We start from the raw sequence: 20,785 nt of genomic DNA, 5'->3' as shown, positions 1-20,785 counted from the left end.
TCAGCCATGGATTTGTCTTGGTGAGGCTTGAAAACTTCTAAGGATAGAGGTTCCACCATCTCTCTGAGTAGCTTGGCCCAGTGCTGTACTACTACCCTCCCACTGAACTGTTGATCCTAGTGCCCAGCTGATGTATTTTGTGGCCATTGTCTGTCTACTTCTTCCATCAGCCTGGCTCTATCGTCTTTGTAACTAACCTTCATGCAGTTCTCTAGGTTGCTATTAAATTGCTCCTTGGCTTCCTCTTCAACAACTAAACCAACTTATTTTCCTCAACCTCTCCTCCCAGGACATGTGCTCTTGCTCTGTATACCCTCTCTAGTTTCTTCTCCTGTTCACTTGGGTCTCTCATTTCAGAAATGGCTCTGATTTTGTACGTTAGTCATCTCTTAATATGAGTAAGGGGAGTATAAATTACCTCATTTTTGTTGTTTCTCCTCACCCTTGTTATCAGTGAGCAGAAGCACATCCCAGAGAAGTCTGATTTTGTTGGTTCTCTTTGCTAGAGTAACCAGTAATCGGATGCATAACAGAAAATGTTTTGTTAAGAAAGATGAAACAAAGAAAATTGCACTGAAACAAAGAAAATTGCACTGAAACAAAGGTGATTCTTTATAAGTTGTTAGAGTTAAAAGTTTGGATTTTTCTCAGTACATTTTTTTTTTCCTCCAGATCTTTCTGGTTCCTAGGGAACTTTAGCTGTTCTTCCAATGATGGAATCAAAATGGATCAAGAAAGGATATGTACAACACAGTAATTCTAAGTAGGAAATATTTTGTAGGTTGTTCTTCATTTTTTTAACTGAAGCATTTTTATTGCTAACAGAACCAAAATTATTTCTAGTAACAAAAATAGTCGATGTTTATTTGGATAGATATGTATTCACATATTTCTGGTATTTTAAAGAGTTCTGCTATTGCTTGCGGCAGCCAAATAGGAGACTCCTAATCTTAGTGAATTATGGAATGAAAATACAAATATATCTATTCTCTAGTTATAGATAGCTGATACTTAAATTTGAATGTGAAATATCACAAAATCTTTCCTCTGACCAGTAAAAAAATTTGTTAATTTTTCGTGTCTGTCCTAGCATCTTAATCATTCTGATTGTGCTTGTCCTGGTAGAAGTTATTTGCCTTCTTTGTGCTAATAAGGGAAAAACAAAACAAAACAAAAAGACATGCTCCAGAATTTTGGGAAGAACATTTTCTTTCTTGAAAATTTTAAGAACACTTTAGAGATAATATGGACTGCATATTGTTATTTTTAGAGGGCGGTTCTGAAAGTCAAATGGCGCTGCTGTTTGTGAAGCATCACTTAGCCTGGTGTTTCCAAGAATGGTTTTATTTCTTTGGTTTCCTCTCAGAAAGCCGAATTTTAAGTAATGTGTCCAAAGAAATTATTTTTTCTTCTTTTTAGCTTCCTGTAATGGACAACATGAATCCTCAAGTATGTGCTTCCTGGTGGTGAAGTTCTCCTTTGCTCAGAAATTGAAAAAACCCTCCATCTTTTGATTCTGATTTGACTCTTTAGTCATGCTGATATTAAACTTTTACTTGGGCAGTGCAAAAAGGAGATCTGTTCATGCTTCGTTAATAGCAATGATGTGGAATGGCGTGTTCCTATATGAAGAGCTTGATATTTGATCCAATTAGTGGTGGAGCCGAAAAGCAATGTGGGGATAGTTCACACAGCCGTTTTGTCATCCTAGGACTTGCCAATATTATATTTTTATTTATCACTAAAGTATGTGCTAGGGAACGAGAGCTGGCTATTGAGGTGCCTAAAAGTCATTTTTCTTTGGCAATTTGGGAGTTTCTCCCTCAAGTTGGTACTAGTCTTCCACTAGTGAATATCTGAATTATTGGTCTGTGCATAACTGTGATTCAACATTTGTGGAAGGGATTAGCCTTGATAGTAGTGTTCAATAATAATGGTAGGGTAGCCATAAAATCCATATGATATGGTCTCATTTGTATGTAATGCTAAATGAGTTGTTATCCCCTCCCCTGCCCCCACCTCCTTTTCTTTCTTTATGACTTGTATGTGAGAAGAGTTGTTTGATTTTTAACTACTTTGCTATTAAACTAAAGGTCATGTGAGAATCCACAGGAATCGGCCAGTTTCCAAGAATGTGACTCCTGAAAGATGGTCTGCGCTAACACGCTGCTCCCGTAGCCATGGTGTGCTGCGTGCCCGGGTAAATTAGAGCGCAGCTTATTCATCCTCCTGCTCCATCGCGGGAGCTGCATTTTGCATACCCACTACTCTTTATTCTTCAGACTTCATTAATAGTTTCGGTGCACGAGTAAAGTTCTAGGTCACTGGCCCTTTCCCTGTTAGTGTTAATGGAGCCCTCTTTAAGTCTCCTGGAATGCTAAGAATGAGGTTTTACTTCCTTTTTTGGGAACTCCTAATTTTTGCCAGTTGTATGATTACTTCAAGCTTCTGCATTGCTTTAAGCAATACAACAGAATCACTAATTTATTTACTACGAATAATTAGAATTTACAACACAAAGAAATGACATTTAAGCCTTAGCCTTTCAGGAAACTAATTATCATGTATATGAAGATTCCCTGGAAGATGGGAGCTGAATGCTGAGAAGATTTAATGAGGCTGTTTTCAGTTTCTTTTTTATGTTAAGGCCTGTTTTTACTCTGATGCCCTACTGATAGGCTGAGGGGAAAAATCAGATTGGAATGAACAAGTAAGAAATTACTTTAAGACAAGCATGTCTCAGATCCTGGAAGAAGATGCAGGAATTGTAGTTGGAAGTCAAGACGTACAGTTCCATTCCTTAATGTAAAATTGCCTTTTTACTTGTCAGTTTAAAACTAGCAGCTTCAGCTTTAAATGGTGTGGGTTAAATAGTGTAAGGTTAGATCCTGTAGTAGCTTTGAGAACTACAAACATGTTTAATTTATTTTAGAAACAGCATCGCAATAAGCATTTTCCTCTTAGCAAAATAACCCCTCACATTATCATATTAAAACGGACTTTGCATGTTGATGACTGTGTTTTTCAAAGAAAAAGATCAGGAGGAATGCGAATGCTGTCTATTTTGCGCGTGTGTGACTGTATCCAAGTTACTATCCGTAACCCAGGTTTTGTTCTGCTGCAAACTAATTTAAATCCCCCAAGGAATGCATAATATCCTTGCCAAAGGGTTTCACAGAGCAGTTGAAAGCTGTGTTTCAAAATAGGCATTCTTTACAAATTCTTCAATTAAAATGTTGTCTTTCAGAATAGACTATAATAATGCATACACTTTGTAGCGAATAGAGGTAAATGTTTAGTCTGCATGGCTGAATAACTCAGAGCTCAGCACGGCTGGCTTTGCCAGTAGTGCGGCTCAGTAGAGGGTGGCGTTTGAAGAAAACCACAAATTAAATCACTATAGGAGCGTAATAAATAAAAGAACAAGCAAACAACTATTAGGTAGATTAAAAAAGTTTCAATTCTTGTGTCACCTCTCTTATTTTTAAAAGGTTGTAAATAAGTAATATATCAAAGCCAGCATAGTCAAATAAATCCTCCAATTTTCCCCCATTTGTCTCAATGCACAGGTGATGCAGTGGCTTTCAGGTCTTCACTCTGGAAGGGCGCAGCCAGCATCCCATACTGAGAGCTGTGAGTCCTGTGACTTGGGTTGAACTTGCAGCACTTGCAGTAGAGGCTGCGTTCATCTGAGTCTGAGCCAGACTTGAGGTTGTGGTGAGCCATTATCTGTGATGGTGATGGTACCTCCTTTAACTCACCTTTCTTACTGAAGGTTTGGTTACTGGCAGTGGGCGTGCTGTTATCCAATTACAATGCAAAATGAAGGGCTTACTTCAGTCGGTTTGGATACTATAACAGAATCTCATCAGTTCACAGGTCTGGTAACCCTTCTTTTGTTTGTTTGCTTGTTTGTTTTTTCCTCAACCAATTATTCAGTCGTAATCTTAAGTCATGTTGGTTTTTCTTTCTGGTTAAATGAGTATTAGGATATATTATCAGGTGTTTGCCATTAGCAGTACAAGAAACATTTCTGCCAGGAGGAAACAGGATTATGTATTCATGTCAAAAGAGGATTTTCCAAGGAGTTTTTTGCTCTATAATAAGGATAAACGTTTGGAACTGAGTATGTCCAGATAACTTGACCTCAAAGTAGATGACCAGAATAGTCTCTGGCCCATAAATATTAACTTGTCAGAAACCTTGAAACAGTGGAAAAGCTTTCAGAGAATTTGAATATAAATTTAGGGTTATAATTAGAAAAAAGCAAATCCAGGAGTATAAATCTAGATGAACAGATGTTATCTGGGTAGATGTCAGTCTAGGTAAAATAGTGGGAGATCTATTTTGTTTAATTCTCTTGGCTAAAGGACAAGCACTGTAATTTAGCAGGTCTTTTTTTTTCCTAGGATTTTATCTGGATGCTTGAGTGCTAAATTGCAGAAGTCGGTTATAGTCTGCTTGTGAATAGCTTGTGTTAATAGGAAGGCAGAGGTTGTAAGAAGGGTACTAATTTTGACTGAAAAAAGCAGGGAAACATGGATCACAGTGCCTTCAGTAGATAGGACAGACTAGTACTAATTGAAGTTAATAGTATGGTGCAGACAATTGAGTAAGGTCAAGGGGGAGAATGTAATTTAAGAACTAATTTTCTGTGCTTCTCTCTTGAAAAAACAATCTGAACACTGAAATGACAGAAGAGCAATCGTCCTCATTCAGGGAGACCTACCATCCGACCATCCTTTCTTGGCAGGGATGAGTAGGGAAGTGTTTAGGGTAAAGTAGGTACAAGGCAAACTTTTTTATTTCTGTTACCTTCCCAGATCAGAGCAAGAATCTGCACAAAGAATTCTTCATGCATACATCCATGTCTTCTCATGAAAAGCAAGTGCTGTGGTTGTGTAGTGTGATGGTGCTATAGCAGAATTACCTGGCTTCCATTCTTGCTTCTTCCAGTCCCCTGCCTGACTGCAGTTGGTCTATGTGGGATGTATACATAGACAACTCCATGGGTTGGTGGGGAGAAAGGTCTTCTTTGTGAAATTCACTGTCTGTATTTGTTATATTTGTTGGCACTGAAACTTTTCATGCAAAGAGTTTACTATGGTATAATTTTAGATAATAAAGCTGCAGGGGACCTTGACAGATTATCTAGCTCATCATCTTGTCCCAAAAGGATTGTTGTATCTGTGTCACCCCTGACATGGTTCATCTGATGTGGGTGTGGTTGATACATTCTTGAAGATCTCTGGTGACAAAGATTGCTTTTCTAGACAGACTGCTCTATGCCTTTTTGTGTGTGTGTGTGTGTGTTCATTTTTTGTGTGCAATGCATTTGTTGTTTTTGCAACAAAACTTTATTAGGTGCGATGAGATGCATAAGTGAATCAGTCTTCATCCTGTTTGCAATTATTCTGCTATTGATGACTCAATAAGGTGTTCATAATGTTAGCTGGATTATTTGGCACAAATTCTTTCTTACAGTATTTCATATCAGTGAAGAATGACTCTGAGGTCTTCATGGGTGTTTGGTGTGACAGTGCATAGATGCGCTTAAGTTTTCCTTCCCTCTGTACACATTTTAAGAATAGTCTTCAAACACAAACCATAAATTAAAAAACAGCCAGTGAAGAGAGTCAGAGCTTCTATTAGTATTCTAGAATCCAGTAAAGAAGACACTCTGTTATCTATAAATAAATATGGCAAAAGTTTCACGCTTTCAGATTCACTGCCAGAAAAGATCCTAGTCCAGATTTATATTTCAGGCATAAACTGCTACAGCTTAATTTTAAAATACTTTCTGTTTATTTTATTGCAGCTCTGTGTCAGAAGTACAATAAAATATCATAGAAGTGTGAATGGAGCTCTAATTGTTTTAGGAAATGGGAGTTCCACTTAACACTGGAAAATGTTGCTTAAAGCAGTAATAAGAGAATGCCAAAGCCATAATACGTAGGGCATAGTGTAATAGCTGTGTTACGATCTCTGTGGTCTTGATTTCATTAGATATTTCTTTCCTACAATTGCCTGCGTATGTTAGCAGGGGAAATTACTCATGTGAGGAACACTATTATAAAGTATATCATAGAATCATAGAAGGCTTGGGTTGGAAGGGACTTTAAAGGTCATCTAGCTTCCAACCTCCCTGCAGGGATGTCACCCACTAGATCAGGTTGCCCAAAGCCCCATCCATCCTGGCCTCGAACACCTCCAGAGATGGGGCATCCACAGCTTTGCTGGGCAACCTGTTCCTGTGTCTAACTACCCTTACAGTGAAGAATTTCCTCCTAATATCTATTCTAAATCTATCCTCTTAGCTTAAGACCATTCTCCCTTGTCCTATTATTTTCTGTCTGAGTAAAGAGTCCTTCTCCATCTTTTTTATAAGACCCTGTTAAGTATTGAAAGGTCGCAATGAGGTCTCCACGGAACCTTCTCTTCTCCAGGCTGAACAGCCCCAGCTCTCTCAGCCTTTCTTCGTAGGAGAGGTGCTCCAGCCCTCTGACCATCCTTGTGGCCCTCTTCTGGACTTGCTCTAACAGCTCCACAGTGGTTCTTGTCATTGTGCTGTGTCTTGTGTTGTGCTTGGACACCTTTCTTATAGTAAGGTAAGTATCAGGTCTGAAAACAACTTCTTTTGCTGTTTCTGATACGTTAGTTTTCAGCAGGATCAGCTTCTGTCCATTCAAACAGTTGTGCCAGCACAAAAGAATTGGCAGTGCCAATATGAACAGAGGATGAGGCTAGGTTATTTGGCCACGGTCTGTGGATATTTCCAAGTTCATGCTGTTTGTGGTGGGAAAGCTAGGTAAAGAAGCCCATCCTGTCCTGTTTTTTTTTTAATCCTGTTCATTTATATTTGTGTTGCAGCTTACTTTTCTTTCAGCTGTAATGGCCCCACTGCTAAGGGGCCAAGCTGTAAGACAATGTACATTAATCCCCTCCCAGTGACTCATTTGGCATTTTTACCTTTAGGAATCCTAATATGGGGCTGTGCCTTTATGTGAAAACTTCCAAGAGTTGAGTGAGCTCTGCAGTAGGCCCCTTGATGCTACTTCCAGTGGTAGCAGCCATGCAGGTTACAGGGGGCGAAGTGTTCTGTAGTCCACTCAACCTGTAGGTTGAAGAAGTCACCGTGACCATGTGTCAGAGCTCTGAACTCGAGTCAATAGTTTTTTTTCACCTTAAAAATAGTGTTTACCATTATCAAGGGTACTACTTAAATCCCAAAGTAGTTGATTTGAGTAATGTTCCACATTAGTACAGGCTTTAGATGAATACTTCGGCATTTCTCTGGTTTGATTTGCTGAGGCCTCAGTTCTGTGAGAGTTCAGAAGTTTCCAGGTCAGGGCTACTGTGGATCCTTGCTTGCTTTTTGCCTGCCTCACCCATGCTGACTCCAGCACTCTTTGATCCTGTAGCTTGCTAGATTGAGGCATACAAAATACTTTTATAGGGTTAGCTTTTTTCTGGTGAATTACCCTGACGTGGCTTGCCTGGCTTGGTGGTGCAGAGGACTGGCAGAAGTGGAAAAGGCGAAGACTAGGACAGTGGCTCAGCCCTTGTCCCTCACGTTTGTTGGGAACTGTTGGGGAGGGAAGGCAGTCTTGTTTTCTTGGCTGGAAAAAAGCAGTTACATGGGTTCACCTATTTTATGTGGGGGAAAAAAAAAAGGGAAGTAAAAATAAAATCAAAGTAATGCAGAATTATTTCAATGTCCAAATAAAGTTTGGCTCAACTTTTGGGTGAAGGTTCAGTTCTGATTTCAGCTGGAGCAGTTTCCTTTCTTTAAGTTGCCTAGCGTCCTAATACAGTCGGTCATAGATAGGCAGGGAGACTTTTTAATTCTACGTTGTTTTTTTTAAAACCGTGTTTGAGAGACTTTGGGATTCCTTACTCTTCCAAATCTACAGATGAAAATCATGTGGCATGGAGGGGAAGGGTTTTAAGTTGTTAAACAAAAAATAATGTTGTGTATGCGAAGCCTTCTACTAATTTTAGTATCTTTTAGTGCAGGTGCTGAAAGGTCAATTGCTAGCCTATCACTTGTGTTGGACCAAGAGGCTTTTTTCTACCCTAAAGCAATGTTAATGTCCATTTAAGGAAGAATGTCTGCAGGAGCCGGTGGTATTTACTAACTGCGCCTGTGAAAACATTCCTCCTCACCCTCAGATGCTCACTCAGCCTTCTGTTCTCCAAGTGACATTATTACAGGCTTTAGCATGTGGTCTGAGAAATTAAAAGCACGTTTTAATAACGGGAATAGCAGGGTCCGGACCCTGCTGACACTTCCTCTCTTGCCTTCCCCTAGGTTTCAGTGCATGTGGCTGGGAAATTTGGGATGTTTTTTATTTTTTTATTTTATTATTATTATTATTATTTTTGTTTTCCTTGCTTACAACACAAACACCCCTACTGGAGCATTGTTTTATCCATGAAAGTTTCCTGTCCCTGGGATTCTTGCAAACAGATTTTTCACTGATTTAAGGCACTGTTTGCCCTTGTGGCAGTGGCTTGAGGTGGGAGCTTGCCTGTGGTGCTGCGGGCCCATGCCAGCCCCGTTCCCTGTGCCCCGTAGGCTGGCCTGAGGCAGCCTGAGTGCTCCTGGGAGAGGTAAAACTGCCCACCTTTCCTCTTCTGGGGATGGTGAGGCCTGAATTACCTCATGTTTGCCCCAGATTGGCCTAGAGAAAACAATGTGTGTGAGCAGTTACCATGGAGAAGATGGTGCACGTTAATTGGTGTGTCAGTTTTAACCTTCACCTCATGCACTCTTCGAGCTCAAAGCAACACGGGGAAGGCTGTCAGGGCCCTTTTGTTCTGCGCCTCAGCGACCCAGACCCTTGCCAGTGATGTGCTGCACAGAGCAGATTCATGGATTCCTGTCAGGATATAACAGATTTTATCAAGCATCTGTAATTGATGGGTCTCTGAGTGCTTCAGAAAAGAGGACTTCACCTTTTATGCCTGTTAAACAGCTAAGAAGTGCGTGTACAGTTGGTGTTTTGAATCAAGATAACAAATGCCTTATACGCTGAAATCTTAATGATTTGCTTGAGTTGTTTGGCCTGACACGCTATGTCTGTTGACATGCAAAGAACCTCTCATTTGCTGAAGATCTGACAAAGACTTCTGTGTTTTGTACAAGTAAAGGTATATCTAAAAACCAAAAACCTTGTCAGGCACTCAGCAAATCTGGAAAAACAAACAAACAAAACCCTCAACCCTAATGGAAAATTTGGAAAATTGCTTTTTTTTTTTTTTTTTTTGGTACACATTTTTCTGCACTCAAATAAGTTTTGATTTATCTATCTAGCCTTTTCCCTGCTGTATTTATTTCTGCCTTACTCTGGTTCGATTTGCTGCAGAATCCCACAGCTCTCCCAATGTAACGAGGAATGGTAGCGCAGGGCTTCAGGGAGTGCGGTTGTTTTGAACCAGCTCTGTGATGTGACTCATTCCTCCCATCGCTACCCCACACCACATTTCCTCACATCTAGATTGAGCTGTTTTGTGTCTCTGCATGTTCTACTCTCTTCTGAGGTCACCATATGCAAATGCTGCTGTAGCAAAGCACTTGAACCTGCTTGTACTGTTTTGTTGGATTAAACTGTGCGCAGGAAATGCTCTTGAGTGGCAAAGTCTTGCCTGGCTCCATGCTCCCATCCTGAAGTCCTAGTTTTCCTTATCTGCTGGGGGAAGAGCTGTCTTGGCCATGGTAATCAAAAGGTAAAGATTTGAGGTGAGTGCTGCAGGGAAAATAAAGCAGATCACTCTGACACTTACGGAAAGATCAAGAAAAAGTAAAAGATGTAGATTTGCTTCTCCAAACAAGTGACACAGAAGTGTCCTTTGCTTGCTTGCTTATTTTTGCTGCTGCAATCTCTGCTTGCTTGCATAGTTCCCTCTCACCAGGCATTGGCTACACGTTCTTTCTATGATCGTTTCCCACAGCTCTCTGTCGTCCCACGCTTTCTCCTCCTCACCCCAGCCCTCCCTAAGTCCATAAACCACTGGCTCCCTCAGTTGCCTGTGTGGCCTTTGAATGGGAAGAGCCAAGCACCTGCTGGGCTGTGTGCATGCTGTCTGCTCAGGTGGGAGTCTGACAAACTGTCTCGTCTGTCTGTTGAATTACGGCGGCAGCTGAGCTGCATCTTGCACTTGAAGCAAACTGGATTTTCAAAATACCTTGTGTGAGTTTCATATCTTTAAGATATTGACCTGTTATTATACTATTATTATTACGTGTGTACCCCTTCCCCCAACTGTTGACTTAATCAAAATATGGGTACAAAGGAACTCGATTTCTGAGCAGAGCCCAGAGCCTTTGTAATCCCCCCCCTTTTATTTTTTTTAATCCATATCCAAATTTCCCCACGCTTTCCCCTTTTTTTTTCTTTTTTTTTTTTTTTTTGTTTTTTCTGTAACAAAGTGGGAGCACAGATGCTGGTGACTGAAGACTTTCATACTGCTAGGACATGGGATTGCACCATGAGAACCTGGACTGGATTTCCACCAGGAGCCTTGGCCAGTCATTGAAGCATTTATACAAAACCAAAACTGTTGGCAAAGCCCCCAAGGAAGAGATCTTCACTCCAAACTGCATAGTTATAGGGTCATCTCAGAAATCTGAGTTGGGAATCAGTTTCACAGTATTGTTGCTAGGATTAAGTTGTGGATATAAGGTCATTTCTTTTGAAATAGTTCCAATATTAACTGCAGCAGCAACTTTAAATTGTTTCTGCCTTAGCTGGGTATTGCCAACCTGGCAAATTTCAGCAACTGGGGATGTGCTTTGTCTGCCTGCATGGCTTCTATCAATATTTTCTGTCTATTCCTGACGCCAGTGATGGAAGCTTCAAAAGTGCTTATTTATTGCACTGAACATCAAATTTAACAGTTATTATCCAGCTATGTGTCTGTTCTGTCCAATGTGATTTTTCAGTACTTTCTTTCCTTTTCTGCATCACAGTGGTGTAGCATCCTCATCTGTCTCTGGCAAAACATTTGGTTATTTTAGGAGTCAAAAGGCAACAATGTTGGAGAGATGAAAAACTAGTAGATATTTTTATCAGTTTTTCTAGGGATTCACAAGATACCACTGCCAAATTAGAAATGCAGTACAAGTCTCAAAAAAAAAGCATTGTGCCAAAGTTTTCTTTTTCCCTTGGAATTGGTTCTGGTTCTAAGTCTATTGTTCTGACTTGTCATGCTCACTTGCTTGTCAGCAGCCTCTCTCCCTTTGTTTAGTTTGACCAATCCCACAGCCACTGTCTGTAAACACTGAATGAGATTCACTTGGGTAGAAAAAGCAAAATGACAATTAGCCTGTTAAGCAGGAGAGCAGAAACCTATGAAAGCACTGTATTACATTTTTAAAAAGCCATTTTAAATGCAACTTGATACTCAGACAATATAAATTGCTACAAAGTGCATGGTTAAGAGGACAGGATAGTTAGAAATACGGTACACATTAACCTGTTTGATCTCCTTTTAGAACATTCCTCAAATACCGATCTCATCTTTATTTCTTTTTAGAAATACCATCTTTAATTAAGGGAAGAAAACAGGAATTAGCTGCCTTCCATATTACCTTGTCACATGAAAAGAAAAACTTCTGTTTTGAAAATAGCATGCTAATCTCCAGGATTTGCTTCTCTCCCTGTTCTTCTGGCTTTAAACAAAGGGTGCTTGATCTGTTTGGTCTTCATCGACATGAAGATGCATCTTACTCTCTTTTGGAGCATTGTTTCTGTTTGTTTAGTTTTGGCATGGCATTTGAAGGCAAAACAGTGGTGGTTACAGGCATTCTAACTCCATTATCCATGTGTTCCCTGAGTGGCTTTTGTTTAACCATTGTTCCAGTGGGTAAACTGCTCCTATTTCAGACAGTTTACATTGCCTCCAGTAGCAAATATCTCTTAAGAATTGTATCTAATAGGGGAGGACGTTCTATAGGAAAAATAGTATAGGCAGGCACTGAGCCTATAGACACTTATTTTCTGTATACCCACACAAAGATCTCGCTTCAAGTTTTGCAACCTGTAACTATTGTTTTTTAACATACAGGACATGACACAAACATGTGTCATGTGAAACAGTCCTTCCATGCATGGTACAAATATCTTCAGTGTTTCTCTGTTCCTTCTGTCTGTAACAGGCAAACCTTGTCTGGCAAGGATTTTTTTGGCTCATCCTCTGGTTTGTGATCTTTGTATTAGGTTGGATGTATCACTTTAAGATGTTGTTCAGGAGGCTAAGGTGGTGGGTTTGGTGGTCGACTCAACTTTGAAAAAAAGTTATGGATTTTTCTTCTGGTTTCTGGTGTTTCTTGGGAATGTTGCTATAACTTTGAGATTTGGATGTTCAATGCTATTTGTGATAGCTCTTTAATAGGCATAACCAACAGCAAAACAGGGAAAAATGTTTTTTTTTTCTAATCAGCAAAATCTGATTAGAGCAGATAAGAAGAGGAGTGTGCAAAATTTTAGAAGTGGGGGATGTTTTGTTTTCACTCTCCTAGTATATAGAGCTGTGCTGTATTTGAAGTTTGGACTCTTAGTTCTGAAGTGAGACAGAATGGATCATATCCATCAACAAGAGGAGGATTTGGCTGCTTTTCTCCTAGCTTCTTTATTTTCTGTTGAGATTAGTTCTGTTTTCTTTTTAAGAGCAGGGCATGAATGCTTTATCATTTAGTTGAGTGATTATTATATTCATATAATAATTTCCCCATGGAGCGGGTGTCCGCAATCTGACTTCCTTGCATAGTGGTTTTCCATTAGTTCTGCTGTTTGAGCTTGGTGTTTAATTCTGAAAGCTTGCCAATCCATATTTTCTATTCTGTTTTTGTCTATTCTAGAAGGATTTAAATAATGCTAGATTGACACCCTCCCCATCCCCCCAGTTTCTCTTCTATCCTCTGGTATGCTGGTATTTCACTGAGTGACCTTAATATTAATATCACGTACTAAGTAGTTAAATCGAGCATTTCCACCAATCATTCATGACAAGCCTTGTGATAAAGGATTCTTTGGCGATTAGTTTAAGTTAAACATTTGACTTTTGAACTCATTTTTGTGGTATGTTTGAAGACAGTGGTGGCCAAACAGTGTATTTTGCTGAGTAACAAACGGCAAACATAGCTGCTTTTTGTTATTATAATAGAGGGATAATTGGCATTCTGGTGTTGATGTAGTTGATGTTTTACTTAGCTTTAAAAGAATTCAAAATACTTTGTTATTTTGCTCTAATACAGACAAATAAGGTCATGGCTCACGTCCCCTTCATTTTTAAGTGGATTTTCAAATGTATCCTATTGAAACAAAGAACACAAATTGCATTTGCTTGGAAATACAATGGAGCGTATAAAGCGTGTACTTCAAAGGTCCCATTTTGGGTGAGAAAAGGATTGACTTGAAGCAAAATGTAGGTGGGACATATCACAAATAGGATGAGCTCTGTAGAGCAAGACGTGCATCTCATTGTCCTCCAAGTGATGGCTGTCTCTTGGCTGCGCTTTGTAGGCAATGTGGTCAGGGTGAGCACATCCTAGGGCTGCGGTCAGCTGTGCTCTGGCCCACCTGCTGTTCGCTGACCCATTGCTGCATTCGGGTCTCTTTTGATCTTAGATACCAAAGATTCCTGTCTTTATTCCCTTTCTGGGTTAAAAATCCATGCTTGTGATCACACTAATTGTTGGTATTGGAGTGCTCCATTTGGATACGGAGACTGTCAGAAGTGCACAAAGATCATTCAGATAAGGTACCCAAGTTCCATATACTTTTTTGGATTCCTTTAATGTGAGAACTAAGGCTAAGTGATTTTTTTTTTTTTTTAATTTGCTGGGTGATCTGTATTCATAACACTGTATGTTTTACATAATTCCTATGAATAACATTAGCTCTTTTCACCCCCATGGAGATGTTTTTCAGCTTGCCAAAGTGCTTTTCTTTACATGTTAGACCTGATAAAAGGCTTGTGTAGTGAAAAAGACATATTTTTTTCCAATTTTACTGCTGTTCCGCTGTAGGATTATATTACTGTAAACCTATTTTACTTAAATATTTTGGGTACTGTCTGGACACTTTAGAAGAAGTGTGTTAAAATGTGCGGTTAAAAACAGTGTTTCTGAAGGGGAAAGGTAATGTAGTCTCAAATCGTTGAGGTTTGGGATTTTTGCTTGTTTTGTGGTGTGCATTCAGAATGGGTGATGACAGAAAGGTTGGATGTGTGCAGAGGTAGGAAGCTGGAATTTAGCAGATACCAGGGCTCTGTGTGATAAAGACAGAAAGCCTTTGATTCCCCATGCGGCATGAAGAAAAGTGATTATCAAGAAATGATGTGTAAAATAGTCTCGTACTTGCAGATAACTTTTCCAGGCTTTTCTGAAGGGTTAGCTGGGTTGATTCCCAGAACGCACTTGATTATAGTTGATTGCCTAGTCACATTTTAATGCAGAGTGAAAAGGAGTACTTCATCTCATCTTATATTTCTGTTGTGGAAGTTTTTAGGAAGTAGTTAAAATTAACATAAACCTTTGTGCTTTTCCAGCATCTTGGTAAGAACTTGTGATACCATACTTTAAACCTTTACTAATCAGAGAAAATGACCTCACTGTCCTTTTTAAAATTGTTTAAAGTTGTTTTGGGGCAATGAGAAGAAACCTAGATTTACTTCCTCTCCTAAATTGTTCACGTGTTTAAGAAGCTAAAGAAATGTCAGGATAACTGATAGTGCTCGTGTTGTGAAGATTCAATTTATTGCCCAAACGTGAAGTTGAAAACAGAATTTTACTGACTATACATAGACATCTGCTCACACGTCTTGCTGGACTCTTTAAATATGTTACTGTCTCAAGTGCTCATCATTTTCAAAAAGCTGATGTAGCACAGCCTTCCCTGGAGCTGTGTGAAAGAAAGAGCTTGAACCTGCTGGCATCTGGTTGAGGCAAAATACGTGGGCTAATTAAAACTGCTGAAATCAACCTGACTGATTTTTCATGAAACGAACTGGGATGCTCCCAGATATGTGCTCCGCCAGCAGAACTGCAAGGCGAAAAAGCAAGTTGGTGCAGGAAGGGGGATGGGGACGGGGACATTTTGCATCAGCACAGTTGCGGCCAGAGTCACTTGTGTGCGTTTCGAAACCGCTCCTTTTGCATTTAGAAATGCTGCTTGGTCTTTTGGAGAAGACGGCCCCTCCCCGGTTTTTGTTTGTAGGATGCCCAAGTGTTTATCGGAAGCGACCCCAGTGAATCACGCGGGAGGTCTGTGCAGCGCCTGCTTGAGCAGCAGGCCGGCGGTGTGCTGGAATGTAGGGCTATCTTTGGGGCCGCTTCCTTCATCCTTCTGATTCTTTCGAAAGCATCTCATTCTGCTTGTATTTTCCATACTAGAGGTTTACAGAAAAATGTTTATTGCTACAGCTTCAAACATTTACTGAAATGCTAGAAAACCTAAAGAATTTCTGTGGATTCCTTATATTAAGATCAGATGTGGGAATGTCACATTGAATGTCTGCTTTACAAAACTCAGATGATTTTAATGGAAAATAAGCATCTGAAATGGTATGTGCCTAGCAGCAAAATAAAAAAGCAGGGGGAAGGGAATGGACAGGGGAACGATATAATGGGTCGGGATTACACCTCAGTGGTTCCCAGTCTGATCCTGGGCTGCCGCTGACAGAAAGCGATTGCCTTTCAGGGGCGTGGAGCTGGTTTCTGAAGCGAAGTGCAGCATTACAGGGGAGCAGGTGATGCAAGCAAAGCACTAATCTGCCTGGCTGAAACAGCCTTTGGGTTCAGGCAGTTTCAGCTGTAGGGCAGTTTGAACAAAAAAGTTCAAGAGTGTTATTAATTTTTCAGTAAAAATTAAAATCTGTCAGGTTTACTTTCGTTGATTTTTATTAATCTAAAGGCTAGCCTAGAACATAAATAGCACTAAGATTACTGAGGTAACTGAAATTTCTGGATAATTGCATGAGCAGGCTATTGAATGTATTCTTTTGGATACAGAAAGCTAATTTTGTCATGAGTTTTAAAGTCCCTTCCAACCCAAACCATTTGGTGAGGCTTAAGCAATGGATTTCCTCACTAAGGCTAATGGTTAGTGATTAAAAAATCTTAGTAACTAATAAAAAGTATTCAAATGTTAAAATTCCATAATTGTCGGGGTGTAAACTGGTGCTCAGCAAGCATTTCATATGAGGGCACTGTTTAAGTTGGCTGTGGCTTCGGGCTTGAAAGAGGAATGTGACTTTTGGGTTTGGGAAGCTGCTGGTGGCACCCAGCAGCCTGTAGGGGAGGCCCTGCCAGCCCCAGCCTGGAGTTGCAGTGCCCGCAGCTCCTGAAGGATGTCCCAGCCTGGCCTCGTCTGCCTTCCTTGTAACCCCAATGTCAACCCACTGCTGCTGTGGGTCCCACCACTCATAAACATGCTTGCCCCGGCTGGTCCTTGGCCCACTCCCTCCCTGTTCACTTCCCCAGAGCTGGCCGTCAGTGCAGAGGCTGTGTTCTCCAAGTGAAGTTCACAGCAACTGCTTGGCTAACTGTTCTGTGCTTGGGAAGGGAGCCTTTAATTGTGGGAGCATGAGCTTTTTGGGGTTCGTAATACCTTGCAGTGACATTGATTTTCAGTCTGCTCTGATCCTCGCCCTTCCTGAGAACGAAGGTGGGTGGGAGTACGTGCCTCTAGCAGGCCCCAACTGCAAAATTTGGTGGCTGGAAATTTCCTGACAAATGATGACATTTTGTCTGTGCCCAAAACTACCAAGAGGGTAGCTAGTGGCAGGTGATCTTATATGAAAAGAGAGGAAAACATTTTTCCTTGCAGAAGTAATTGTATTCAGGGACAATAGTTCTGTGAAATGTGTACGGTCTCTAGAAAAACTTAGAAGTACACATCTGGAGGAGAGAACTTGTGAGGAAAGGAGCACTTGTCTGCTTGGTTGTTGCAAAAGCAATTTTATTGTTCCTACAGCATTATAAGCTGAGCTTCACACGTCCCTTTAAAGAATGTTGACCCTTGAAAATGCAAAGCTTTTTTTGAGGTCTGTTCTGATAACTGAAAAGTTTTGATAACTGTTCTCTTCTTTGTCCTCTTGGTTTTCTCCTCAGTTTATTAAAGGCTGCTCTTCCAAATTCTAGTCAGATGGTCTCTTGCCTTTGTGTTTATCTAGGTTCTTAATTCTCTACCTGAACAACCTGGAGGCTAGCAGAACAAAGTTTTCTTTTCTGGTTTTCTAATAGCATGTCATTCTTCACCTGCATGACGTTAATCTGAATTTATGTGAGATTCTCCTTGAGCCTCTGAGGTCTTTCTGAGCAGGGCTGGCTTCACATGAGCTGAAGATGATTTCGTTTCTTGTTGCAGTGAAGGCGTAGATTTATTTCTTATTTTGTCACTTCAGAATGGACTATTAGGATAGTGAGATAAAATAGGATACAGACTTAAGTTTATATTACCCAAATTTGTGACTGTTACAGTTTATAAAAGGTAGAGGATGTTGATTTAAAGATCAGCTCCTAGAATGTGCTGTGACAGTGTTTTTTAAACTCTCCATTAGTAATGGACCCGAGAGAACCAAGTGAAATATTTTTGATTTATAATTACTTAATTTGAAAAGATCACTTCTTGAAAACATTTTTTGCGTGTATCATGATTTAGATGTGATCGTTTTTCAAGTATGTCTTTCCTTTGTGATAAAAGTAGGCAGGTCTACGTTAACATGTTGATTAAAAGTATACTGGTGAAATTGCGTTAGGATTCTGGCATGGGTGGGACTGTAAAGAATTTGAATGGCCTTTATTTGGGTTCACTTATGTTCAGTTTTGGAAGCATATGCCCTTTTAGTTTGTCAGTTTTCCAGCACTTGTCACTGTGGAGTTTGCTTTGCAGCAGCCAAAATTATTACTTTTTTTTTTTTAAATGCTGTGATTTTCAATTAGCAAATAAGTGTTTTTTCTTTTCAAAAATACTGCATTCCACCATTCTCATTGTATGCTTTTTTTCCTACTTTTATGTCCTCTGGAAAAGATGATGTCAAAGATTGTCAGTATCTAAGCCTTGGAATGGTGATTTTTTTGTGTGCATTAGAAACTGGCGTTCAAGTCATTTGACACGTGCCTCCGTACTCTTGTAGCCCAGCTCTCTGCTTCTCAAGTTGTTACCCACTCATCTAGAAGCTTTTTTGAATGCCTTAGAATAGTTCATTCTCTGTGTTGTTATAGTGCAACGTGCTAGCTTGTGATGTTATTTTTTGGGGGCTTCATATCTACTTCAAGATAGTCTTCCAAATAACTAGACTGTAGTTTTTCTTTCTGTAAGGTTGTTTACGTTAAGCTAGTATAGACCAATCTAGACACAGCTGACTTAATCCAAAGGTGGTTGAGCTCTAAATGTCTCTGCTGTGTATTTCAGAAGTCAGAAGTGTCTCTGAATTCTATTTTGTACTTTTTGGGTCTCACCTATCAGCAGTTAGTACTTTAGAAATGTGATCTTTTGAACCAAGTGTTTCAGTAAATCTAGTATGAAACATTAGTGGCGTTCTGTACCTCTTTCAAATCAGTCATGTAGAGGTAAAATTATTGCTCATGACAAATGGGATTGTAAAATCATAGAATCAGTCAAATGGAAGGGACCTCAGGCACAGTCCAAGCTCCTGCTCAAAAAGCAGGATTAGCACTGAACTCGGACAATGTTCCCTAGGGCTTTGTCAAGCTGGATCTTAGTTGGATTATTTCTTTTTCGTGATTAAGTAAAAGCAGCTAGTTGTCAAACTTTATTCTTGTACTGGAGATATTAACATCCATTTAAAATAAATTAAACTTTTCTGAAATGTAAAATTAATCTTTGAAAATATTAAGTCACTGATGCATGAATTTTATGAAATGTGGGAAATACATGAAGCAACATAAAAAGACAATTGTGTAACTGTATATTTTTGTTTTTAGAGCCTTGATGAATATGAAGATGATGAAGCAGGACAGAAGGAGAGAAAGAAGGAAGATGCTATTACTCAGCAGAACACGATACAAAATGAGAGTTCCAGTGCAGATACCACTGGCTCATACTTACTACAGGTGAGATCTTAACACTTTCTCCTTTTGGTATTTTATTCAGTTCTTAAACTGATGTTGCCTTCTTTTTTTGTACTCCTACTTAACAGTAGATTATATAATATATGAAAACAAACATGAAATTCAGAAGCTGTAACATATCTAGAAATAGAGCATATAAGGTTCCTTTCCCCAAACTCAGCACTGCTGAGACTCAGCTCTAACAACAGGATTGTTAAGATAAAGGTATAAATGTCCACCAAACACTCATTTGGTATGAGATAGAAAAATGTGAAGATAAGAGAAAAATACTTGTGGGTTTAGAATATTCAATTAATTGGAGGTAAGCTTTTCAGATCAAGACCCTTAAAATATGAAACAGTAAACTATTGGCTGTCTGCATATGTGATTATTGATGCTTTCCATGCATCCAGTATGGATTTGGTAGGGAGGAGCAGAGGTAAAATTACCTTCTTCCATGCAGTATTCTGCTTCTTTTTGTTGTCCTTCATTGTCAGTATCACTTGTCTCATCCATTGTGCATCTTCCTTTGCACAGTCCTGACTTGTCCACTCTGTCACAGCCCAAAAGTCTACTGATGGTGGGGGGTGGGGAAATTGAATCGTTACAATTTATAGTCAATTAACAAACTTCTAATTACTGATTCTGGTACTGAAGCAAACACACACAGAAAACACCTTGCCTCTACAAAATCACTTCCCCCCCCTTTTTTATTCTCCAGTCCCTTTGCAGTAGGTGATACTTTGTCCCTTCAGAGGCACAGGTGATTGGGGTCAGTTGCCATCTATTTCCATGTGATTTCTCCAAGGTGTCCCAGTGAAAGACATGGGGAACACAACTGCTTCTTTTTTCATGTGACTGAATGCTGCAGAGAAAGCACAGCCTATAATACCTTGCACAGCCCCTCTCAGCTGCCTCTTCTCCAAGCTAAGGAATTCTGTTTTATTTAGCTCTTCCATGTACAGAAGACATTCAATAACATTCTGTACTTTTTTCTGCTTTGACTCCGCTTTATTTGGGATCAGGGAACAGAAATGAAGAGCATGTTCAAGATTAAGATTCAGATAAACCACTCTACAACCATGTGCTCTAATTTTTTTTCTGCTTCTTTCCTGATAATTCCTGCTAGTCTTCCTTCTTAGTGTTGCTGAGCACTGAGTTTACTTTGTTTGTTTGTGTGTCTATTACACAAGTTCAACATTTTGGTTTTATCCCTGAGTCATCGTAGCCAGCTCATATTCATGCACATGTGAGTTGAGATGCATTATTATCTTTTTGCCTCACTTGGTGCTTATGTACACAGTATTTCACCTACTGTTTTGCCTCCCAGCCACTCCTAATAGAGAAGTCCTACATATTTCAACGGTTGACTCTGTTCTGAATAACATCTGTGGACATGACCTCCCCAAATGTATTGAAAAGCACAGGTCCCAGAATGAGTTCCCATGGAACTCTTTCAGGTACTCCATTCACTGCAATAGCTGGCTGTCAGATCCTACCATCGTTTCATGGATTTTCACTGCTAATTTATTCATGGAAAGACATCAGCTCTTATTCCAGTGTAGTTTAATTTTGTAAAAAAAAAAAAAAAAAAAAAAAAAAAAAGAGGGGGATGGGGGAAATACCAAAATTCAGTAGACTGTCAACCAAATTTCTCTTCTGGACATCTTTTGAATGAGTTACACTTAAGAAATTGTGTACAGCTTT

General features: G+C 39.7%; 1 protein-coding gene across 2 annotated transcripts in view; it reads left to right on the top strand.

Annotated features, from left to right (window-relative positions):
• PAWR (pro-apoptotic WT1 regulator) overlaps window positions 1-20,785 on the top strand; it is a 77,893-nt gene that overhangs the window by 19,798 nt on the left and 37,310 nt on the right. For both annotated transcript variants that reach the window (XR_004252927.1, XM_032182008.1), the window contains exon 2: window positions 18,953-19,081. Coding sequence is in view for 1 of the 2 variants with exons in the window: in XM_032182008.1 (XP_032037899.1) it covers window positions 18,953-19,081 (129 nt within the window). In the remaining variant the exon portion in view is untranslated. The remainder of the gene's footprint in view (window positions 1-18,952; window positions 19,082-20,785) is intronic.

Source organism: Aythya fuligula, chromosome 1, assembly GCF_009819795.1.
Source record: "Aythya fuligula isolate bAytFul2 chromosome 1, bAytFul2.pri, whole genome shotgun sequence".
Classification (NCBI taxonomy): Eukaryota; Metazoa; Chordata; class Aves; order Anseriformes; family Anatidae; genus Aythya; species Aythya fuligula.
Note: the sequence above shows the minus strand (reverse complement) of the source record. Positions and strands in the feature narration are given on the sequence as shown.